The sequence below is a fragment of the Aulonocara sp. 'chitande type north' Nkhata Bay genome, linkage group LG6, assembly GCF_057382095.1.
Source record: "Aulonocara sp. 'chitande type north' Nkhata Bay isolate Kocher_YH1m ecotype deep benthic linkage group LG6, A_spYH_male_GT1.1, whole genome shotgun sequence".
Lineage (NCBI taxonomy): Eukaryota > Metazoa > Chordata > Actinopteri > Cichliformes > Cichlidae > Aulonocara > Aulonocara sp. 'chitande type north' Nkhata Bay.
The window spans coordinates 26,433,208-26,459,013 of record NC_141349.1 but is presented as its reverse complement, the minus strand read 5'-3'; the positions used below and the strand labels follow the sequence as shown (position 1 = coordinate 26,459,013).

Here is a 25,806-nt window from a genome sequence, read left to right as displayed (position 1 = left end):
GCATGTCCTATCCTCTGATTGCTACCCTACATCCATCTAAAGAACATGTTTTTTTAACCCCTTTATTCTTCCCAGCGTCCCTCGTGCGTGACGTCTCTCTCTGTCTCCGTCTCTCCCTGTCTCTAGGTGCTGGCTGCGATTGGATACTTACTTTATCTGGAGCTTCATAGGCCCTGCTACACTCATCATTATGGTGAGATGGACACACGTGGATACTCACACACCCTTGACTTAGCACTTCATCTATGAGTAGGTAGATCTATAGATGTTCGTGCAGCAGTGATGGCTCACATTAAGGTATTTGTTAATCTCCTACAAGGCTTGCCTGAGCTCCTCAGAAGTGCAAGTAAAAGTGGAAGCAACTCTATATGTCAACTTAATAACTCCCATTCATGGATTAACTCTCAGGCGGGCACGTACTCCTGCAACCTGGAAATCTTCGAAGGGGATATGGAGAGCAAGCCGCCGTGCGTCACACAGATTATGATAAAAACTCAGCAAGGTTATGTTGCTATTAGGCACTCATTTGTGTGCTGTTTTTCCTCCTGATCTAGCTGTTTTATTGCTTTGCCACCAAATTGAACATTAAACTGGAGAACAGAGTCTCCCGGGAAGTCTGAGCAATGCCAATGATTGATGTTTCATCAGTCATCAAAATGTTCAGAGAAGCAGGAACAGGCATCCTATCTCGAACAAGTAAACTACAACAGGAATAGAGTTTGATGATCAAGCAGACACACATACAAAGACATTTAAAGCAATGAGACGTATTCCCAGTAGCCTGTGAACCAATCCACTGTACTCATTTTTGAAATGTCAGGCAGGCTATCACAGATCTTGCAGGATGTACATGTGGGGAGCAGTTCAGGTGGGACTGCACTGTTATGACACCACACCTAGTGGTAATGTATACAGCCTCTGAGACCCAGTGTATCGCTTCAGACAGTCATTATTAAACCACCCTCTTTATGCATTAGTACTCCAATAGAACAGAACACATCTATGAGAATTGGGTTACCATTGTTACAATGATCCCGAACTGCTGAAATTTTCCCTGATGTTCAAGCTGCTGTATTTTGAGAACATAAAGGCTTGTTGATTGAGGGCCTGATAGGGTGTCCCTAAGCCAATTACTGTTGAAGAGGCAAATAAAGAATCACTCTTTGTGTGAGTGCTGTGGTGACATTGTGTCTTTAATTAGGCTACTTGCTGCAGAAAATTACCTTGTGTGATTTTATGTCTGTGTGTTTCAGCTGAATGTAATCTTCCTCGGCATCGCTCTTTATAAGATGTTCCATCATACGGCCATTCTCAAACCAGACTCTGGGTGTCTGGACAACATCAAGTAAGTTCTTCAATCCTGCTACTACACTTGTGCATCTGATTTGTGATTATGCATGCTTGTGTGAATAAAGCAGAAGGAATAGTTTGACATTTGGGAACTGTGCTTTTTTTTTTTTTTTGCAAAAGGGAGGACTAATAGAAGACAGATGTCTGTACAGTACAATCTATAAGCATTATTGTGAAAAAGACACAACAGTATTGTGAAACTGCCCTTTTTTCTTTATATTTTAAGAATCCAAACTTTCTCGGCATTTTTAAGGGGTCTTGAGCAATAGTTCTCCAAGCTTTCCAAAGGTCTTCCAATGCTTTTGCACTCATTTTTAATCCAGTCCTTGTACCTGACCATTTTCAGTTAAATGTTTAGTTTTTTTTTAACATTGACTTATGAGTCATTTGAGCATAAACAGACTAATTCAAGGAATGAACTGGCATTCTCAAGATGATTCCCAAAGACTTCCAATGGTGTGCAGTGCGTCATGAAACAGGAAACTGGACAAGGGCAGAACAAAAGAAGTAGCAGGCCTAGAAAAACTATCTACAGCAAATAAATAGTAAAGTCAAGTCAAAAATACACCTGGCTGTTCATTTGATCCGTCGTTTATTATTTAAAGCTTTATCAGAAATGGTTTCGGTGCAAGGATAGTTTTCAAGAAGCAAGTCATAAGGAAAGGAAACAGAGAAAAGGCAGAAATTTGAAACATTAAACAATAACTGGCCTGAAAATCAGTGGCAACAGGTCTTAAGGTGTGGTGAATCAAAATTACACATTTTTTGTTCTAATCTTTATCAATATTTTCTGAGGATGTTCGCAGAAAAGTACAACAGTGTTTCTACAGTATGACCTGATTTTGATCCACCATCTGGAAAACTCCTGTTAGGAAACAGCTTCAGTTTACACCATGACAATGATCCCAAAGATACTGGCAGTGCATTAAAAGTATACCTGGATAGAGAAAAACATAATGAATGCTGTCAGTGATGGATTGGCCTCCCCAGAGCCCGGACCTCAACGTTATTGAAGCCGTGTGTGATCATCTTGACAGAGAACAGAAAAGAGCCAAAATCCAAAGAGCCTTCAATGTCATTCAAGAAGTCTGGAGAACTATTCCTGAAGACTAATTAAAGAATTAAAACTTGCATAAGAGAGTTCAGGCTATGTTAGAGAATAAAGGTCGGCGTAATGGATATTCACTTCACTTTGTACAAACGTCGTTTTCGCCTTTTATACTGTATGTGTGTTTGCACACGTTTCATTAAATCACTTCAACTATTCAACTTCTTCCTATTTCCTAGCAAAATACAGAGAAATGAGGCATAACTCTAAATTTTTGCGCAGTACTTTTGCTGCAGATGGTTAGCTTAGCTTAACATAAGACTCGAATAGGGTTGAAACACTAAGCCTGGCGCTGCCCAATGGTAACAAAAGCTACAAGTTGATACCTTTAGTTCAGTTAAAGCCTTTATGTTTTGTTGTTTGTATCATTTATATATAAGTGGAAGCATAAACACAAATTATGGAGGTAAGGTACAATACTATTTCTCAGGCAAGAGAGACACAATCTCTGAATTTATCGCATTGTTGGTTTCAGTTTGTTTTGTTTATGGAGTCAGCGAAAGGCTATAACATGCTAATTAGTGAGCATTAGAATGTTACCTTTGGACAGAACCAGGAGTATTGTTTTTACACTAAGCTCATTAGCTGCTGGCTCCGACTTCATCATGGCTGCACAAACACAAGAGTGGCATCAATCTTCACATTCATCTCTGCAAGAAAGTGAGCACATTTCCCAAAAAGTCGAACTATTCAATTAATTCTACATTTTTATGCTACCCTGTCGCATGGAGCGCCTTTCACCTTTATCTTACATAATTTTGAGATGCTACCCTCTAAATTCTTCAAATCATTATTCTCAGGCATGTCCCTATTATTCAAGAGACCCTTAGAGGGTGCCACTGAAATATGACTTCACTTCCATTAAATACTGGAACTCTTTCTACCAAGCTAACTAATCGGGATTGTGTCATTTCTTGTTCGAGTCCAGCTCAAGACAAAAAAGGCTCAGTCTAATTCAAACAATATGCCTTGGCTCAGAGTTCAACGCGTATCCGAGCTCAGAATTTATAATGTAAATCCCAAAAATGACTCGGTTCTCATATGATTTAAATATTACTGCCAATGGAGGCAGTTTTTAAGTAGGACTTCAAGCAGGAAGTGTTTCAGAAGCAAAGGCGAAGCCAGCTGATCTTTGCTTTAGTGCAGTTCAGGAAAAAGTACTCTAATAAGAAAAAATCTGATGAAAGATGGAAATCAAAGAATCGTTTAAAACACGATGCTTTGGATCTTTCCCCCCTCTTCTTAATGACTTTCCTTAGTCTTTCTGAGAACACTGAAGGCTGTCTAGATTTTAATCTATTTCACTTCATTAGTCATGTCTTATTGTGGTTCATTTATTCGTTAATCACCATCATGCTCTTTTTGTCTTATTTTTTTCTTCCTTTTGTTTTCTTTGTCTCTCTAACTCCAAGCCATCATAAGTTATCTTTGTTGTGGATTGGCTCTGGTAAGGCCACTCTCCAATCAGTGTTGTCTTCCTAGAGACATTTTGTTTGGTTTGCTTGTTATTCATGTGTCTGTGGAGTCTTCCTGTAGTCTATGCACACACCTAAATTAACCGTGAACCTGTCTTGTAAAATGGATTTCTTGTTCGTGTGTGATTTGTGAGGTCCTGTGACCTATAGACCTAATGTGCTATTGAAATATTATAAAGGTGAGATGTGAATTCATGGAAACAGAGCTGAGAGAGAAACCATGACTCAAGGGAACGCTGGAGGAAGAGGTGAAATGGTGGGATGGAAAAGAGAGATGAGCATACCCTTTATTGAAGAGGGTCGTCAGACGAGCTTTATTGGAGGTTCTGTCTCGCCTGAATGGTGCCACAGAGGGAAACATCGAATCAATCACCTTAGTCTCACTCACTTACTCTCCTCCTCTGTCTGTCTTCCTTCCTCATGACTCTCCTAATATCTCTCCCGCTGCGTTTTTTTCACTCTATCTCCATTCCTGCTCTCTCTTTCCTTGCCGGTTTTCTTTGTCTCTATCACTTGTGTTAGAGGTGATCACTGCCCAGTCAGCCAATCAAATTAACAGCTATCATCTCGGCTCTGGCAGACACAAATCTATGACCTTTAGTGGGAAATGTCATTTATAATGGCCGTAATGTCCCTCTGCTTACTGCCCGATGAAGACACTCACGTGGACACGCGCGCACACACACACACACGCACGCACACGCATGCACACACACGTGCGCGCACACACACATTCTCAGACAAGGACTTACGATGCATACACATGCCTCCGCATGACCAAGTTTCTCTGACATTTGGCCTTTATGACTCACTTCTTCATAGCCTTTATTTGAAATGAAGGTTTGCAGCCTTAAAAACTTTTATCAAATCTACTCCCATTAAACTGTTATAGTCACAAGTGCGCTAACAGACTTCAGGACCTACTTCTGCCTGAAAATGATTTTTTACCTCCTGTCATATACTTTGACTGAGAAAGTTTGGCTGCAGCTTGGGAAAAGTGTGCTCGGTGAAGAATGCTTTTCTTCGTGATACCCGTGGCTGACGTCAGCTCGCTTATAACCTCTCCTCGCTCTCTGGAGATTGGATCTAAATGAAAAGATCCACTCGCACTGCCTCCTCTAAACCCTTTTATAAGGCTTTAATTCTTTTAAGCAAAACTCCCGCTGTTTCCTCCAGTCTACTCCTACAGTGTTGGGGCTCATAATGAACCCTTTCTAACCCCTCTATCGTCTCATGGTCCCTCATGCGTCAGCCTTGACTGATTAGTTTTTTCACCACGGGGGGAAAAGACAAACTTCTCATGTTTGAATTTCATTTGATAATGACACACAGTAACAGGACGAGCATCTCTCATTTTTCACTGTTTGTCTTCTCCTGTAGGTCCTGGGTGATCGGGGCCATAGCTCTGCTGTGTCTGCTCGGTCTGACCTGGGCGTTCGGGCTAATGTACATCAACGAGAGCACCGTGATCATGGCCTACCTTTTCACCATCTTCAACTCTCTGCAGGGCATGTTTATCTTCATCTTCCACTGCATACTGCAGAAAAAGGTGAGGCACAAAGCTAGACAGAAGCTGCCAGTGTGACAGACACATACAAACACACACAGAGGCACACATGCGAGCCAGAAACGATCAACAGGGACACCAAAAATATCTGCAGAGCTGTCACAGAGGTTTGATTGGTCATTCAGTATCCCTACTGCTCAATTCTCTCACCTTTTCATTCTTGCTACCTAACACTCTCTTTCGCTGTCACTGTCTGTCTTGCCTTGAGGCAGCAGGTAACAAACTGAGTTGCTTGTCTTACTTCTTCTAGCAGCAGCAAAGAAAGTTTTCCATCATCAGGCAGGGTCATCGCACCTGAAATAGCATATTATACACTTTGATAATATTCAGCTCTAATTGTTTTAAATATTGGACCCAGGAAGAGGACATGCATGAGTGTTTTGAAGTCTAATTGCCTGAAACTTGAAGTAATTTCCTCAAGTGAGTTTTATGATTTTATGACTCACATTAACACACGGTTCGCCTTTCAAGTCCTCTATAATTTAAAAAAACCCCAAAACAAACTCTTCAGTATATTTTTTGGGGTTTCCTTGGCCTAAAGGATTACTGGCATTTGTGAGCACATGTGTGTACTTTTTTTATACTTGAGTTATGTGTGGCTTCCAGGAAGAGCCTACACACACCGGGATACTTTTACAGTCTCCCACACACTGTCAGTGCCTGGGACTCCAGAAGAGGAGTAGGATATGGAAAGAAGATTCATCAAATGCTTAATACTCTCATCTGGCTGCCATCCCACAGACAATTTTTAGTTTCAAGTGCATGACCAGTAAACAAGTGTGGTGTGTGTGCACAGTATACTTAGGTATGTGCTAGGTCACGGGATCAGGTATCCAGAGAGATGTCCTCAGAACAATGATGAGGTTTTCTTTGGCTGCGACCCAACTTGGTTTCTCCCAAGATGCATGGAGCAACTCACCACACAGCTGTTCAAACAGAGCATGTGGCAATATATGCCTGCCAGTCCGACGAGCTTGTTAAAAAGCAATTACAGTCGTATTTGTTCTAACTTGATTGGGATCTAAATGCAGATGTTCTGTGTGTACAAGTGCATCACATCTCCCCCTAAGGAATATGTCCATTTTAGATGAATATGTGGCAGCTTGGGGAGGATGTTGATGGGGGAAAGTTTATGGAGCTAATCTTCTAATGTCTAAATTTATGGGTTTAGTGTTTGCACAAGGAAGTTGAGTAGAAGAAGAGTTTGTCTTTTCTTTCTCGGCCTGTCATCTTGAAAATATGCATCATTATGTGCAACGTCAAAGCAAAAACATCAATCAATTCCCCCTCTTTTGTACGCGCTGGCTGAGAGTGCATTTACAGTTTCTGACGCTTTTTTCCTCCTCCCACCATCTGGGGCCCAGGTGCGTAAAGAGTACGGCAAATGTCTGCGCACCCACTGCTGCAGCGGCAAGAGCGTGGAGACTTCTATATCCTCCTCCAGTAAAACCACCACCTCGCGGACCCCGGGCCGCTACTCCACAGGCTCACAGGTGAGCTTACCTGCCTGCACACCTGGACGCTACAGCACAGCAGATTCTCAGGTGAGGCCAGATAACGCCATGAGGGTTTTGGATCATCGCTGTTCACTTTCAACTCGTCTCATATTTTAGGCAAACACATTAAATGCGACTTTAAGTTGGAATGCCATTCGGTTTATTTTGGGGCTTTAAATTAGAGCTGCACCGATCAGTCGGCTAGTATATCCGATCAAGGGTATAGCCGATAGTGCACCTTAGACAACAAAAACAACTTTAATTGCTGTGCAGATATATTACTTCTGTGAAGCAAAATGTAATATCTTATAAGCTGTAAATGTATCTGGCTTCCTCATACTGCTAACTCAGTTGCCAGTAATCTACCAGTGTAGCCATCTGCCATGTACTCTTTTTCATAGTTCTGCCAATCCATTAGTAATTTCAGAACTCTCTTTTCTGCAATAAGAGCAAAGTCAGAGTAACTTTTGTTTAGCATTTATTAGCTCCAACTCTGACACGATCTGCCCAGCTCAGTTGGCATCATATACTGTTGTTGGCACTGTTTGCCAGTAAATGAAGAAGCTCAATATTGTGTCCAGTAACCTGGAGCACTCGATTATGGGTTTGTTGGAGTGGGAGTGATAGTAGGTTCAGTAACCTGATGTCGTATTGGAAAACATTGACTGTTTCAAAAACTTTTCTATGTTTTATTATGAGCAAAAATGGAAATTCTCCACGAAAGAAAGGTTAGAAAACATAGCATAGTAAAGAAAAATGCAATAGTCCAGTAAAATTACATTCAGTGCATCTCTACTTAAAATATGGATGTTTTGTTGAAAGTGTGAGATCCAAAACCCTGACTGTGACAGACAATGTTGCTTAAAAAAATGTATATGGAGTACAAAAAACACTGATGTATGATTATTTTTCCCTACCTGTTTCTCTTTTGTCGGATGTTGCTTTGGGTTTTTTTCCCCATTTACTGCCTCTCCTGCACTAATTTGATCCTTTTTTTTTTTGCCAATCGCCTCCCATATATTATAACTTTCTCACTATATTTCTCTCCCTTCTTTGTTGTCGTGTCCTTTCTCCCTTGATCTGTTGCTGGCTCTTCCTTTGATTTCTTTTCCCTTGCATTTTATTGTTTCCCCTCTACAAATTTGCCCATACCGTCTCTACCCTTTTCTTTCTTTCTCGCTTCTTTTCTCATGCGTATAGAGTCGTATCAGGCGGATGTGGAATGACACTGTGAGGAAACAGGAGTCCTCCTTCATCACTGGAGACATCAACAGCTCTGCTACGCTCAACAGAGGTAACCACGGGATACCTACAATTTGCATCCTCATCACTGTCACCCTATCTGCTTTATTAATAGCGGGAGGCACAGGCAGCATACGCTGTCATTTAGCAAAGTAGCTGCGGTCCAGACTACCGATAATGGTATTTTGTTCTTGAAGATCGGAAGATTAGCAGGATAGTGTAAATATCGCTTACTTATTTTTGCTGCTTCAAAAGCTGCTTTTTCGCAGGAAGGAGAGGTCTGGGCAGGCTCCCGTCAAAACTGAAACTACTTTATTGTCACAATATTAAATCTACAGAGTGAAGCGCTAACTGTGCTGTAGCACCAATCTTCTTTTTGCAAGGACAGATGTTTCTTTAACTGCTGTAGGTTTGAATCCTTTAAGTTAGTATGTGTTAAGGACTTAAACTAAACACCATAACACCTTTGTTATAATACAGTGTGCTATGCAAATTAATGTTATATTTTTAGATGAATTCACAGCATTACTCATCACATAGCATCCCGTTTCATTTTAAGTAGAGCGAAACTTTGCAGGATTTGCACCTGAGAATTTGTATGCTATTGTAGTCTCAAACCTTTTAAATGAATAAGCCCAGTTCAGTGTATCCCTACTTTATTTAGAGCTGTGTATTGCAGTCCCTTCAGAGTAGGAATGAACTCAATGGGTATGGCTATCCGAGGGCTAGGGTAATGAGGGCATAGATACCCAAATGGCCACACAGTTTGAAATACGTGCGCACACACACACACACACACACACACACACACACACACACACACACACACACACACACACACACACACACACACACACACACAAGAGAACACATGCTGCCATTTGTTAGACTCTAAGCTGAGGTGTGGCCCTCACTTTCTTCAGGCCACTAATAAGCTGTTAGCATGACAGATTGATACTAAAGCAGACATGGTGCGTGTCAGCGCTTGAATTATCACACACTTAGTGAGGCAGGGCTTAAGACTCCCGCACCTCCTCCTTCCCTCACACTTTAAAGAATGCCACACGGAGCTACTTAGCCAGTAGATGTTGAAATAACTACATACTTTGACTTATTGGATAACGGTGGAATGGAATAAATTGGATTGTCAGATAAGAGACCGACTTCTTGTTATGCCCAGGTCATTTAAGTTATAATGAAGAAGAGAGACCTACACAGCAATGACCAAAAAAAAAAAGGTTCTGTGGTATGCTCAGGAATAGAGGAGTCAGTTGTTAGTATGTGGCTGTTTTTCATTTTAGTGAAACTCAAACACTCTATGATATTCTCAATTAATTCAAAATGTAGCTGTTACTTAATGTAAAAAAAGATTTAAAAAAGGGGGGTGTGGGTTGCAAATCAAAGGTATGCACTTCATCTGGAACCCTAGCAGTAAAAGATAATTGTCTATCAGCTAATACTGTTTTCACATGTGTATTTAATAAACTCTGACAGTACCAGCTTACAATAACAGAGTCAGACTAAAGAAGCTGTACACTGAAAAAAATTGATTGGCCATCTCTTGGATTTATGTAAGCATCTTGTGTGTATTTAACACAATTGCCTTATGCTTTAAAGTTAAGTGTAACTATATAGTGTAGAAACTACATTATATGCAGAGAGGCTAGATTAAATTCTTCATATCATGTTCGAGTGAAGTAAGTCAATAATATAGCAATGTTAAATCTTGCGACACTGCACAGGATTTCATGCCCCAGCCCCCCTGCAACCAGGATAAAGATAGGAGGATGGTAGTTGTTGTAGATCCATTCAATTTTTATGGTAACCAGACTCTAGACTTTGTTGAACATTATGTAATATGAAGACAACATGTAGTATTTAAGTGACCGAGTAGTACTGGGGTAAAAGTTATTGAATAGTGTTAAAATAAAATGACAAAATTGTGAAGGATTAAAATATTCCAAGAGCTTTAACTTACTTCATCTAAACATGTTTCAGTCGCGTTGTATCAACACAAAATGCACAGGGTTATTGAATATGAATAAGTTGTGTTGATTTAACTCAGTTGTTTAAGTTTCTGCCAAAGCAAAACATTTGTGTGCAACCAGTGTCCACTATTGAATTAAGTAAATCCAACAAGGCCTTTTTTCAGTGTAGTTATATTACTTAGTGTATGTGGCAACACTTTCACAGAGTCTGTTGTAAAACAGGCGCATCACTGAGCTACATGCCACATTGATTGTTTGGAGGCTTGACCAGAAGGAGAAAAAAAAGGGAATCATTTTCTCTTTGGTTCATTTGTGCAGTAACAACATTAGGAGATGCTATACACACATTTTCAAGCAACCTAAATTTTTTGTCATGGCCAACTAAACACCTTACGTAAGCCAGAAACTAGGAAGGTTAAAGTAAGGCAATATATATATATATATATATATATATATATATATATATATATATATATATATATATATATATATATATATATATATATATATATACACACACACATGTACATGTGTATATATATATATATACACACACACACGTTCTGGAAATCTACAGATGACATCCGCAAAACTAAGATCAACAATAGTTCCAGTAGCTTGAGACTAATGACGTCACGTCACATAATCAACCAGTAAATAACTCATTCACGTAGCGGTGGCTGACTTTTGGCAGCACCGAGAAAAGGAGGGATCAGTTCAAGTAATTAAAGATAACAGATCCTTAACGTGATTTTCATTTCAGTGTGTCCAGCTATGACAAATTTCCCTCCACCTTTACCATTTTGCAGCAGATTGATGTGTCAGAGCTTACAATTTCTTACGCCGCCGTAATTTGTAGTTTTGATGAATAATTTGTGTAGTCATACATTTGAAAGGATCTAGAATGCATATATTCCCCTTTTTTGAATATTATGACAATATATGACTTATGTAGTTCTTAAATGCTGGGTTATAATGGCATAGGAATCATAAGTTTATAGTTTACATTGTGTAGAAATGAGAAAAAAATGCCTTAGGGAAGTAAAAAATTGCTGTGCCCCTATATTTTTCATAGATTTACTAGCCTTTAGACATGATTTTACTGGGTACGGGATGCATCCGTAGATGTAGCTAGTTTACATAACCATAAGTTCAGATCCCACACAGTCAGTGACAACTGTATAATATTAGCAAGATTGCATTTGAAGCCGCTAGAAAGAGCAGAAAAGAAAAGCAAAAAGAAAAACTGCATGATGCAGACTCTCCACTAGGTCGTCACATACACAGTGGTTGGTCATGTATAATGCCATCTCTGCACCTCATTAGTGGTGCTGCTAAGGTACTAAAAGGAAAAGAAAACTGATAAAGATAATTATTTCTTATCATGTTTTGCTTTGAGTTTATGCTGAAACCACAGAGATATTTGAACCTGTTTTTCCCCTCTCTGTTTTAAAGCTATATGACATGCACAGACAGCAGTAGCACAGCCTGCTTCATACAGTGTCGATAGCATCATGAGGATGAATGCATAAGAGCTGTTGTGCCCATTTGTTGCCTGTATTTTTTGCATTGTCTTAATGTGTATATGAGCAGTCTCTCAGAAAATGCACTGAAAACACTTTCTGTGGCCCCTTTGTCCATTAACTGTCCTGTAGTCATGCTTCTCTGCTCAAGCGTATTGAACTGCAGCACAGTCTGCTCCAAGCTATGGCACTCTCTCTTTGTCTCTCTCTCTCTCTCTCTGTCTCCTTCTCCCTTTCCCTCCCTCAGCCTGTATGCAATGGCTGCAAGAATGACTTGTCAAGCTTTTTCTTGCCTTTCTCCCTGAACTGTTAGCCTGTTTGATTTACTTGTCCTCTTCTCTCCCTCTTTCTTCCACACACTCACTCTCCATCTCGCTCTCCCTTCTTCTTTTTTCCTTCTTGCTTACTTCCACTCTGCAATGGCTACATGTTCTCTCCTTTAACCTCTATCTCCACTCTGTTTTTTTTCTCCTGAGTGCTTCTCTCTTTTTCTCTCTTGACTTGGCTGTTGCTTTTCCTCTCTCCTCCTCTCTCGACTTGGCTATTGCTTTTCCTCTCTCTTTCTCTATCTGCCTGTACCAGGAGCCATGGCTAATCATCTTATAACTAATGCTCTCCTTCGTCCCCATGGTACTAACAATCCTTATAACACGCTCCTGGGGGACTCGGCAGTCTATAACAACCCAGCTGTGGGCATGTACAACACCCAAGGTGTGGCTGATGTTCCATTTATGAACAACATTTTTAAATGTAGCATAGAGTTGCTTCATTTTATCTATTTATTGATTTAGTTTGCATGGTTCTTTCAGTTTAAAAGGTGCTTTCTATTTTGATGCATGCATGTTATGGTTCCCAAGTGAGATGATCAATGACACTGAACTGTACATATATGCATACAACTCTATCTAAATTACTATTTGCAGATTTGCTATATCTTAAAAAAGCTACTTGTGAACCATGAAATATTTCTTATATATTACATTTTATATGAATGTTAGATTTACTTTTATTTTTATTTTTACATGCATGTGTCATTTTGGCCTTGTGTTGCTTGTGCAACAGCATGTGTCTGCATAAGCTTAATATCTACATTTATAGCATTTTAAATATGATTCTTATGCTGTTTCTTTCTCTGTCTTTATAACAAAGCACAGATATTTTGTTCTGTAATGATTATGTAAGATTTTTGTGTTTAAAATTTGTCAACTTGCCTTTAGTTGTTGAGCAATTGTTGATGTAACGGTGGCTGAAATGTGTTTCTGTCAATGTCTAAATTCACATCTGTGTTTCTCTTCTCTCTCTCTCTCCCTCATGCTGTCCATTAGCACCATACCGAGACACAAGTATGGACTACATTATTACTCAAACTACTTCAGCTACATAATTATTTTCTTGAATTTAAAGCAATTTAATGTTTTAAATCCAACCTATGCAAAACCTTTTTTCCCCAAAAAGTTTTCCAGTCGATATACAGTATCTATAGTATTAGTCGACCAGCAGGGAGATGAGATGTGATAATAACTCCTGTATAATTACTAGAAGTTCTACTTAAAACATTTTTCAGTGAAATTTTAACTTTTCTTTTTGTATTGTTGTAGTGCTAGCAGCAATTGAAAAAGAAGAGTACTTATGAAGATTCTCCTTAATGAATTATGGACGCTTGAAGCATTTTTCTTTCCAAGAAATTTATCATTGCTAATTTTTAATCCTCAATTCACAGCACCCACTACGATGTGAAACAATAATTAAAATCTTTCATTTGTAAAAAAACCACTTGGGAGTTGTTTTTTTCTTACATCTTAATAATTAGCACTTTTTAAAATTGTTTCTCAGAGGGCATCCTGAACAACGCAAGAGACTCCAGTGTTATGGATACACTCCCTCTTAATGGTAACCATGCCAACAACTACAGCATGGCGAGCAGTGAGTACTTGAGCGACTGTGTCCAGATCCTCGACCGTAGCGCCGGCTACGGCACCCACGGCAACCACAAGGAGACAACTCTAGAGAAGAAGATCCTCAAGGAGCTGACGTCCAACTATATCCCATCTTACCTCAACAATCATGAGAGAGCAACCACGGAGCGCAATCACAACCTCATGAACAAACTGGTGAACAGCAGCATGGCCAATGGAGGTGAATGTGGTTTCATTTATATAATTGAAGGTTTTGATAAACAGATGTAAATATTTCGATTTATTAAGTGGCACTGCTTGTTAACTCACTACAACAAAAATAGTCTTAGAGTAATTATAAATGCGTGTAAACACTTTTTATTTGTTTCTGTGGGTGAATGAGTAGAATCTGGGTTTTTATCTGGTTACAATGATTTATGCAGACAGGTGATTATTAAACTGAATTAAGCAAAAGCCTGTCATTTATAATGATTTGCAGTAACCCTTCCTTCTGAGGGTTCAGGTGAACTCAACAAAACAGCACAATAGAAGTGGTGAGCAACATATTAAAATCTACAATAATTATTATTTCTAACCGTTCGCAGACAGCTTAAACAACTGCGACATATTATCACAGCTGATATGTCAATACCAAACTTTTACACTTTTGGCAGCTATTGTGAAGCGTAGATTTACCTGAAGTTGATCCTTTTTCCTTTTGCTTTGCCTGTGTGACATTTGGTAGTGGGCAGATCTAGCAGACAGTAGTTTTTTGGGGGGGGGGGGTTTGGTTTTTTTTACTGGATAACAGACATATGATGCTGGCGAAAATTGCACTGTTGAAAGTGGTGAGCTCAAGTAAAACTGTAATTTCGAAAGCAAGACAACCTGGACAATGACATCAAATGAGCTGACATCCTTTAAATCGCTCTCTTTGGGTCCGGTGTCACATAGCAGGACTAATTTAATCTGTTGTTAATTTCTGAAAATTAGAGTGGGGACTTTAAACTTCACAGAGTGAATGGGTTAAATGCAGAGAGGAATTTCCCCACGGGGGTCAATAAAGTATACAATTTAAAAAATTTAATACTTGTTTTACTAGTAATGCTAAAGTTTCTGCCTTGGGTAGCAGTGGCAGTGCTTTTTGTTCAAAATGATTTAACGTCAGTGGGCTAACATGTTGAGATGTGTGGTGTAATATGATTCTTGCCTGGTTCTTCCAGGGAGCCTGGCAGGGGGCAGCAGCAGCAGCAGCAGCAGTGGAGTTGGTGGATGTGTGGGAGGCAGTAAAGAGGACAATGGCCCCATGGTACTAGACAACTCTGTAGCCTTCCCCCATGAGGAGAACCTGGGTTTGGAGATTATCAGAGAGGAGTCCAATGCACCTCTCCTGCCGCCACGGCCTCCTCCGCCAGACAGCCACCCCCCGCCGCCGCCGCCACCTCACAGTTTCTCCCGGCCACGGCGCATTCCTCAAGAGACCAGCGAGAGCTTTTTTCCCCTGCTGACAAACGAGCACACTGATGAGCACACGCACTCACCAAACCACAGAGACTCACTCTACACCAGCATGCCAGTGCTGACGGACCTCCCAGATGGGCAGATGAATGGTTTAACAGACGGAGAGGAAGACAGCTCCGGGGAGCTACAGCCCTGTAAGAGTGCTACTGCTCCTGAACTGGATGATGTCTATTATAAGAGCATGCCAAACTTGGGCTCCAGGAATCACCTTCACGAGCTGCAGAGCTACTACCACATGGGCCGTGGTGGCAGTGATGGATATATGGTCTCTGGGAGCAAGGATGAGTCCGATTCATCACCCGAGGAGCCGCCTGTAGACCCTTCTCACCTGGTTACCAGTCTATAGAGGCAGTCGAGACTTCTGTCCCTCCCCAGCCCACCTTTACACTTTCAACCTTTCAGTGAAAACATTCTGTGTTGTTGACTGACAGACTGAGCTGGCCCGACCCTGGATTGAGGTACTGTGTGTAACATTAACGGCGGCCCATGACAATATGATTGAGACATCACTGGCCAGTTAAAAGCAGGGATTGAATGTACTGTCATAAAAGGTGCAGACTGAGAGGGCAGCTCTAAAAGACTTTTTGTGAACATCAAGCCAGAATGGAATGTTTGAACTCAGAACAGAAAAGGAACGGGGAGGGATTCTGTAATTTTACCGTACCTGTTACTTTTATTTGGAATCTTCGGATTGACCGTAGCCCTACAAGTTTACCAATATGGACCTCTAGCAGATTATAGCATATAGTCTCCACTACCACCACAACAGGGCCCAGGCCCCCAGCCCTGGGTGAAAAGAGCTGCCTGTCTGTTTGTCTGTATGTCTGTCTGTCTGTCTAACTCTTAAAGACGCATACGTTGGATGACGTTTCCACGACAATAAAGGGTAGAGCAGGACGTCAGACTCTGGTGTTCACAGCATAAACTGGCCCCAAAGAAGCACCGCTACCTGCCAATCAAGTGAAGGATGTATGATATATGCCCTCACTAACAATCACCCAAAAAAAAGAAAAAAAAAAAAAAGAAAAGAAAAGAAAAAGAACCACTGATATTATTTGGGCGGCTGAACTGTAACCATATCAAACTGATGTTCGAAGTTCTCTTCCTGTTCGTATCTGCTAAACTGGAGTTGTGTCTGGGCTGGTGTAACATTCCTGCAAGTCGTAGTGACAGCGGCTACTGTGTATTTCACTGAAAACAAAGAAGGAAGATCATATTACAACAGACTGAAGTGAAAAAAAAAGTTCTGTTTCTTCTCCTTTCTTCTGTAAAAGTTTTCCGTTATCAAAGGATTATGAAGAAATCACAAACTGTTTCTATGTATTGTACAGAATCCAGATACAGATACAAATGTTGCATATGACCAAGTCTTTTATTTTATAATCCTAAGTTGCAAACCTTTTGTGTGTGAAAACGTTCTGAAATGCAATGATATGTTCTGTTCACGAGAGGACTGCAGAACGAGCAAGAAACAATCTTTCATGTCACTCTCTCGTAATGCAGAGGCGGTCAAGCACCCCTTAATTAATACGCATATACCCTACGCACACTTCATCCTGGTCCTTTTTATAGCAACACCACTGTCACGTACATTTTGCAAATTAGTTGTTACTATATACTTTGCCACTTGTGTAGATTTAAACCAAGCAGGAAACTGAAGTAGTTAAGAGACGAAGGAAGCGATTACTATGGAAATGCTACATTTTAGACTTTTGATGGAAGAGGATCTCATCTCATTTTGTCCCTGCGCGAGGGGCCTCGGTGTGAAAAATTACAAAGACGCCAGATTTAAGACGTAGCACAAAAATAGTTTTTAAAAACATATCCTCTGCCAAATATTCTAGCAACTGATAATAACTTACAGTGCTGTTTGAGATCTTATTGTACAGAAAAATGCTCAGAGAATCTACTATTTTACAAAGGGGTCAGTCTTACCAATGAAATATCATGGCTACACCATATTTGTGTACTGAAAATGTGAAAAATCTGCACACAAGAGCACTGTCCAATGTGGAAAGCCAATGTTTACTTATTTAGCAGGAAAATGAATAAGTGTATGAAGTGTAGCTTGCACATGTATTCCACAAACCCCGCCATGTCCCCAAGAGAGAAATTATTTATTTATCAGTTTATTGGTTTAAATACAGCAAAACAAGCTCAGAGGAAAGAAAGCTGGCAGGAGTAAATAAAGTGGCACTGGGTTTGTTTTTTTTAATTTTTTTAATTTTTGGGGTTTTTCATTTCTTTTTTTAAATTATTATGATCTTGATTATTATTACAATATTACTGCTAATTATTTATTCTTTTTGTATGGGTTCCACGTTGAATGATCTCATAACTAATATTTGTTGTAACAGTGAAAGTTGTTTGCCAACAAATAAATTACTGACATAGCTTTGCGGGTTTCTGCCTCTTGAGTGTTTTCAGTGATTATGCTGAAATTAAACACAAACACAGAGTTAAACCCATCACTGTTTTCACTTCAGATGTGTGTTTCTGACCATTTGGTGAGACTGAGTATGCAAACATCTCGCTGCATGCATTTGGATCTGGTTCTCAGGTGAAATTCTGCTTTTTCGATCTGTCAGAACAGCTTCTGCCAGTTAAAGCTTTTGCGTGCCATAGCTGAGTGTGTGGGAAGTTTACAGAATCATATTAGGCAATTTATTTTTGAAGACTTCTTTCTGTCAGTGAATACATTAGTTCTCCATTGTTTGGAGATTAACATATATTTACATATTCTATACATATAAAGGACTGAACCTCAAGGGTAATGTGATTGGTGAATAATTACTTTCACAAAAACTAAGTGTGATATGAACCTCTGCAAGTAACCCATGGTGATCACGCTACCAGCAGAAACTCACTGCTGCACATTTTCTCTCCCTGTCTATCAAAGTGGAAATCAGTTAATATTTTAAATTGGTCCGGCTTTCTTCCAAGTTTATTCGGTCCATACTAGAGATGGACCGATCCGATATTACGTATCGGTATCGGTCCGATACTGACCTAAATTACTGGATCGGATATTGGAGAAAAATAAAAAATGTAATCCGATCCATTAAATATCACGAAAGCACCTCACAAAACTTGCAACACGCCGTAACTCACCTCAGAACGTTAGCACGTCGGAGCAGTATGCATCACGTGATAGAGCGGCTGTGGCATGCGGGACCTGTCGGTGGTCTGGATAGCATGTGGAGCTTCGCTAGCAACCTGGCATTTCATCTCTGACAAAGTTATCCCCGAGAGAAGTAAAGCAAGTGTGTAAGTCCATCTCTGAATGTTTGTAAAGCATTCCTGCGTTAAGCTTAACAAGCGACTGCCTCTTCTTGCTGCTACTTCAATCATGAAACTGCTTAATGATCAGCTGATCGGCTTCTTTGTTTTTGGCCCACTTTGCACCAGAAAGTGGAAACCAGCGGCTGAACAACAGCAGCACGTTTAAGTTTGATCAGCTGTTGTTAGAATTTATTTAATATTACTTTCTACACCAGGATCTTTTTCTATGTAGCTGACACTGGTAACTGTGCAGGGGCGGATCTAGCAAAGTTTAGCCAGGGGGGCCGATAGGGCATTAACAGGGAAAAGGGGGCACAAAGAAATACTTTTCTTTCTTATTCTCATTTAAAATGTCTAGCTTTTAATAAATAATTATCTGACACCCAAAGTTTTAATTTGATGTAAAAGGAATAGAAGTCAATTACTGTATATAGTGACTATTAAGTCTAATATATATACCCTAGTAAGCTATAGTACTTTTTCCTTTGGGAAGGTACCATCTGTGCAGTCTGCAATTTGTTGAAGAAAGATGTTGAATCTATTTAATATTTCTTGAAAAATAATTGATTTCTGTGCATTTTTTTTCACACTGCATCAAATCAAGGTTGATTACGTCGATTAAGCATCATGAGGTGGAGCGTGAGGGGTGGTTCCCTATTTTTTATTTATTTATTTTTGTTGTTGCTGGGAGTTGGAACCCTATTAGTTAGGTTGCTTAATATTTATGCTAAGTACTCTTTAAAATACCAGAATAGGGAGGATGGTGTAGGTTTAAGTTTATTAGATTGATCAGTATTGCTGAACTATGAAATTTTTTTTTTGCATACAGGTATAACAGAATAGCTTTAGTGTAGTTGTTGTTTTAAACTTGAGTGTGAACTTATACAAAATGCAGCAAGATATTTAAAAAAACTGTTTTGTTGATTAAAAAACACTATATCGGATTCATATCGGTATCGGCAGATATCCAAATTTATGATATCGGTATCGGACATAAAAAAGTGGTATCGTGCCATCTCTAGTCCATACACAATATAAACAAAAGTACTGGATCACATACACAATACACTTGCAGTTGCTTCCTGGCCTTGGATGCCACAAAGCTCCCAGCACACAGCTTTTGTACTGATGTTAATGCCAAAGGAGGTTTGGAAAAAAAAGGTTTGTTTTGTTTTGTCGCTCAAGGTCATTGAATTAGCCTGTCAAATCACATAAAACATATTTCTCTACATTGTCAGTTTTAAAGAGTCCTCTGTAGTTTCTTTGATGTTATTTCAGTAAAATTCTCTATTCTTTCAGGTTAATTCAGTGGCTTGTCATTGAATCAAACATTTTAGAGTACAAAACAGCCAATTTCTTCAGAGTTACTTTACACACTTGAGTGCAACAACTTTTTAAAGTAAATCTAATTTTTATGTTTTCTTAAAACAGCACAAATGACTCAAGTAAACCTAAAAAACCTAATTTGTTCAGTAAACCCAGTTTGGGTTTGAATAACTATGGTTTCTGAAAGCTTTCACTTTGTATAAATACCAGTAAAGTTGATCTTAGAATATCTAGAAAAATATCTAATATAAAAAATAATAAATCTAATATTTAAGGAAAATTTTCCTTATTGAGTTGCTGACATCCTTTTATTATATCACGCTCAAATTCATTGTGCTCTTAGATCAATCTATTCCTAGACAAATGTTTTTAAAGGTAGGCTGCATGGCTAAGTGCTCAATTTTATAAGCCTGTGGCAATGGCACTGGATTCAAAGATTCCCATTAAAAAAAAACAGACTACTTGTTTGTCTTTTGCAAACTAAAGTTCGTAGTCCTGTCTTTGTAAAAGTTCAGGTCTTCACATTACATTTTGGATTTTGCTCAATTGTCAAGGTCCTTCCCAGTAGCTGCATCATAGCCAGAATTGTGTTGGTCTACTTGTATATGTAGTTTTTTCCATGTAGTCTGTTCCCTCTACATTTACACAGTTCCACCCACTTAATGTGGTGAAGTTGCTAACTTGTCCTTAGGGCCCATGTGCTTAGTGTTGCCCAGCAATAGAAATTCTTAATGATTCCCTGGGTGGACTTTGGTAAACCCCACTGAGGAATGGCTAGTTACCTTCTCCAGCTAGTGTAGTCTCTAGAGGGCAGGAGTGAGAAGCTTCAACATCCTCTAATTTGGCAACAGGCCTAAGAGTGTGTATGAAGTTAATTTGTAAACAACCTGTTGGCTATGTTCTGCTGTTCCACACACACACACACACTTACAGTCCTTTTGATTGCTTCTCTCCTTACTTTTTTTTTTTTTTACACACAAGTTATAAACTGATTTGTATTGAGTGATATAAGTATTTGATCTCTTAGAATTCTGGCTCTCAGAATTAAAAATGTATCAATCAATCAACTTTATTATGTGTATAAAGCATACCTGTCCACAGAATCAATTTCTTTTATTCCAAACTCTCCACCACCATAAGCAAGACCAAAGAGCTGTCAAAGGACATCAAGGAAAACATGGTAGATCTGCTTGAATGGGATACAAGGGTGTTAGCAAGAAGTTTGACGAGAAGGTGACAACTATCAGTGTGATTATTTAGAAGTGGAAGAAATATTAAATGACGATCAATCACCTTCAGTCTGGAGCTCAATGCAGGTTCTTGCTTCATGGAGTGAAGATGATTATGGGAAAGGTGTTAAATTAACCCATACATACATGGGAAGAGCTTGTTTGTTATCGGAAGGCAGTTGGAAAACCAGCCACAGTACACAGTTGGTAACACACTACACTGTAATGGACTGAAATCCTGCTGCATCTGCAAAGTCCTCCCCTTAAGAAGCCACATGCAGAGGCCAATTTAAAGTGTGCCAGTGAACATATAAATTATTGAGAGAGGGCATGGCAAAAATTGCTGTGATCAGATGAAAGCATAGTTCTTTGGCATTCGTGCAGCCTGCCATATCTTGAGGAAGCGCAATACTGAGTATGACCCAATGACCACCATCCCCACAGTCAAGCACGGAGATGGAAACATTGGAGCTGCCAAGCAGCAGCCAAGAAACCTAAATGATTTTGAGTGTTTCTGTAAAGACAAAGGTCCAAAATCCCTGATGAGATGTGTGCAAACCTGGTGACCACCTACAAGAAACATCATGTTTTACTTGTGGATCAAATGCTATTTTCACTCAAGGACATGCAAATCAATTTATAACTTTTATGTAATGTGTTTCTTTATAACTGATCAAACTTGCAAACTCAGCAGATCATGTAACGTATTATTGCAACACATACTGATGGTGTCTCTTACACAGCAAATTCAAAAGTGTTAAATGTTTTGGTGTTAGTAGTCTTCTTGCAAAAGTAGAGTTAATTTTACTCTAAGTAGAGTCACATTCTTTTAATGTAACTCTGAGGTGTAAAATGATAGTAGTTAAAATCAAGTGTTAAAAATGAGTGTTTCTCTGTCAAATCTGGAGGTGTTACAATGGAAACATTAACTCTTGACCTCTTAACTCTGAACTCCTAGAGGGGCTATGACACCAATAGAGTAAATTCACAGACTCCGCCCCCAGCACCATAGGCTCCAGTCGAAGCTGAAGTGAAGCCGTTTCAGAACATTTTGCTCTACATATTTGAGTTGTTTGCCATGCTTGGTAAGTCATTTTTTCAAAGATTGTTTCAATTATTATTATTAGCTTTTACTTCTGTGGCTTTTTGGAGTTGAGACAAAGCTGTGTGAAAGGCATTAGCCATGTTGCTCGGTGATAGCATAATATTCTGTTTTAGCTAGCTGAAATGTATTGTTTGTGGACAAATACCACAGCCTTGAAAAAAAGCTTGCATGTGAATTTTCAGTCAAACTTTTGGTCAAATACACCTAAAACAATGTCTAGAATGTGAAATGTTGGTATAATGGTGCTACTTGAAGCCTGAAAATTATCTCCCATAAAAAAAAAAATCCGAGCAAACAGCAGTAGAAGATGTCCTGACTGGGTTCTACGTTAGCAATTGATTTGTGCCATTAATTAGTGTCAACTAATTTTTATTCAATCTCCACATAGGATATGCTTGTGAAGATGGAATATGGGGGAGAGCAGAAGTGCGTTGAAGTTCCACAAAGGGATGAATGAAGGACATGTATATTGTATTGAAGAAATAAGTGATGAGAATGCTGTTATTTGCATTTACCAGCTCACCTATGTCAGACCTTTTGATAAACACAATTCTAATGAAAGTGAGAACATGTACACTGTTACATCTTTCAGAAAATGTTTTGAAATTGTGGTGCACAGTTCAGAATAAATGTTTTTCAAAAACCATTGCGTCTTTTTAGTAAACGTTTATTTCCAAAAGAAATTTCTAGAAGTTCAGAACAGTAAAATTCCCGCTTTTTAGAATTAATTAGAAGATAACTCTTATGTAGTTAAACTAAAATACTCTTTGAGAGTTAATATATAAACTCTTAACACCTAGTTAGCATTAGCAAGCGTTAAATTATCAACTCCAGACAGATTTGGTGTTTAACACTAAATCAGAGTTAACGTACCAACTCTCCAAAAAGAGTTAAATTAACACTCTCTGGTGTGGACCCATATAGACACTTTAATAGTGTTGAAATCAAATCTGACAGTGTTAATTTGGACATGCTGGACACATCATGTATCACATCCATAGTCACTGTACAGGCTATGCATCTTGGCATCCTTATGCATCCTGGCAAAAAGACATCACAGCTGTCTATTGCATATATTAAGTCAAATTTATAACCATAGCTGTACAGTTTATTTTATTCCAATGAGAGGAAACATTTTGGAGCAAAATTTACTGCATAAACAGATCTGAAACTGTTATTCTTCACTTGTGTATACTTAAGATGATAAAAACTCAAACCACTGGAGGTGCTTCGCCAGCAATAAATTTGTATTTTCTAAATGGCTGCAGCTCAGATTGCAGAACGGTTGGTTACTAATTGGTTAGGGTGGGTGTTCTTGGTTCAGTATTACTAAACAAATCCTGTGAAGCCACAACAAACTACCACCATGATGTGGGTATATTTACAATGGTGAAGAAAAACTAACAGCAATTAGTGTAAAAAGATTCCAGCCTATACTAACAATATCTCGCTCACACTGACATCAGCTTTGTTCTTTGGTGTGTAGCTAAACAGACCATTTTACGAATATATGGAATTTAAAAAAACAAAATAATTGTTTGTCACATGTCAAACAGTTAATAATCTGCATTGGCCTACAATAGAGTCCCCTTATTTTTGTAATAATAATAAAAAAAAATAGTTATTTAATTTAATAAAAATGCACTTGGGCCACGATATGAAAAGCTTAATGAAATGGTTACATGCCCTTTTATTTGTGGCACTGCCCCCACAAATGTTTCTTGTTACTCAGTTGGGTGCAATCTCTGCACAGCATCTTTATATTATTTAAGACTTTTGCCATCTTTTATCTAGTTTGATCATAGATTCAGTTCATGAGCAGGAAATAAAAGAAAATAATACAGCAACAGGATTTGAAAAATAAGAAAAGTAGGGAGACCAACAATAAAGGAAGGAGCAAAAATAAAGGAAAGTGTGAACAAGTAGAATGGAGAAAAGATAAATTTTTTATAAATGTATTTTAGTTTCCTTAAAACTAACTAAAGCCACCTAACACTCAAATTTCCCCTGTTCCTCCCTCCGATTCCCTCTTTCCTCTGCCAGTAGCAGACTGATTAAACGAGTATTGGGCTATGTGGGTCATATCTCTGCTGGAGTGCTCTGATCGGTTAGTGCTGCCTGGCTGTGTTATCTTCCTGCTCTCTCTGTTTCCCTCCTTCAAGGGAAGGCATTCAGTATGTCTTACAAGGTGACATGTCTCTCAGACTCAGCTCACACACCAAAGGCATAAGACAGCAAGGATGAGCAGGAATATAAATTAAAGGGAATCATTCTGTTTATTGTATTTGTTTATGATTAATTAATGTCTTTGGCAAGCTGAGGGAATCTAAATGTGGCAACTGTAGTGCACAGACTACCAAAATAAATAAATAAAGGAGAGGGAAAAGTGTGGAATAACTAATGCTTTCTGGAAAGATACTTATAGCCTAAAATAGTTGCTGAAATAGAATTTTTTGAAAAAATGTTCAGAAATGTTCTTTCAGTTCTTTATGACTATTTGTAGATGCAGCAATATGAAAATTCAAATTACATAAGGTAAGAAGGCAAAAGAAAGAAAGAAAGAAAGAAAAAGAATTAGAAGTCATGCTCAAAGGCTGTGCCACTGTGCCACATAATTCTGGATAAAGTGTAACCATCCTGTAATGTGATCACACCAGTTGCATAGCAAATGGATTCTCACACCACACAAATCATCAAAGGGGTTTTGGGGAGGTTTTGTACACAAGATAAATAATTTTGTCATTACATATACATACAGAACAAAAAGACCATAGGACAGTGACGTATAAGGGGAAGAGCAATCCATTTCTGTCACTTTTTATTCAGTACACACCGGTCATATCCATCTTTGAGCTCTACCTTTAAATTCACATTCATTCATAACTGACTTTCCACTGAAATAAAATATATAAATAAAGATAAATAAAAATAAGCCAGTCAAAGTTACTTCTACATTAAAAAAGAAAGAAATATGGCTTCATCTTAACCATTATCATCTAATTTTGTCAATAACCACAAAAGAAGCACTCAAAACTTTACAGCTGTAGAAACATGAAACATTAGGCTAGCATAGACAATGAAGCCCTACTCTATAAAACTGCCATAGGTTTAACTCTGCCTGTGAAGCTTGATTTAAGAAATAAATGTTTACATGTTTTAGAGCATAGGTGTCAAACTCTGGCCCGCGGGCCAATTTTGGCCCGCAGCCTACTTACATTTGGCCCGCGAAGCCATACCAAATTACTATCAGAGCTGGCCTACTGGTATTATACAGCTAATATATATATTGTTTAGTATTAAGCTTTGCTTGTTCCATATTCAGTTTTTCAGCAAAACGTGTTTGAGTCCATAAGAAAAGATTCATTCTTATATCTGGAGGAATAAATATATTTCAATAAATATTAACGTTAGCCCACGACTTTGTTCCAGTTTTGAATTTTGGCCTACTGTGTATTTGAGTTTGACACCCCTGTTTTAGAGCATGTTAAGTGTCATCTTTTGTGTAAGTGTTATCACTTGTTTGGTTGGTTGGTTAGTGCTAGTAGACTTACATTAGTTTATGTTAGCTAACCAGTGACTGAACTAATAACTCAGTGGAAAACAAGAAAACTTAAAATCAGTCCAAGGGTGATATTTTTGTATTACCGCTTTCTGCAACAATGAGAAAACTAATTGTACTGCTCACTTTCACTCTCTGTT

General features: G+C 38.8%; 1 protein-coding gene across 8 annotated transcripts in view; it reads left to right on the top strand.

Moving 5' to 3' along the window:
* The window catches only part of adgrl3.1 (adhesion G protein-coupled receptor L3.1), an 87,255-nt gene extending 69,692 nt beyond the window's left edge, over positions 1–17,563 (top strand). For 2 of the 8 annotated variants that reach the window (XM_086295933.1, XM_086295925.1), the window contains 9 exons: positions 127–193; positions 1,254–1,345; positions 5,314–5,482; positions 6,865–7,044; positions 8,197–8,290; positions 12,332–12,460; positions 13,075–13,092; positions 13,583–13,885; positions 14,868–17,563. In XM_086295933.1, coding sequence (XP_086152059.1) covers positions 127–193; positions 1,254–1,345; positions 5,314–5,482; positions 6,865–7,044; positions 8,197–8,290; positions 12,332–12,460; positions 13,075–13,092; positions 13,583–13,885; positions 14,868–15,511 — 1,696 coding nt within the window. In that variant the 3' untranslated portion in view covers positions 15,512–17,563. The remainder of the gene's footprint in view (positions 1–126; positions 194–1,253; positions 1,346–5,313; positions 5,483–6,864; positions 7,045–8,196; positions 8,291–12,331; positions 12,461–13,074; positions 13,093–13,582; positions 13,886–14,867) is intronic. The other 6 variants (XM_086295929.1, XM_086295927.1, XM_086295931.1 and 3 more) reach the window with 6 other exon arrangements.
* The last annotated feature ends 8,243 nt before the right edge of the window (positions 17,564–25,806 follow it).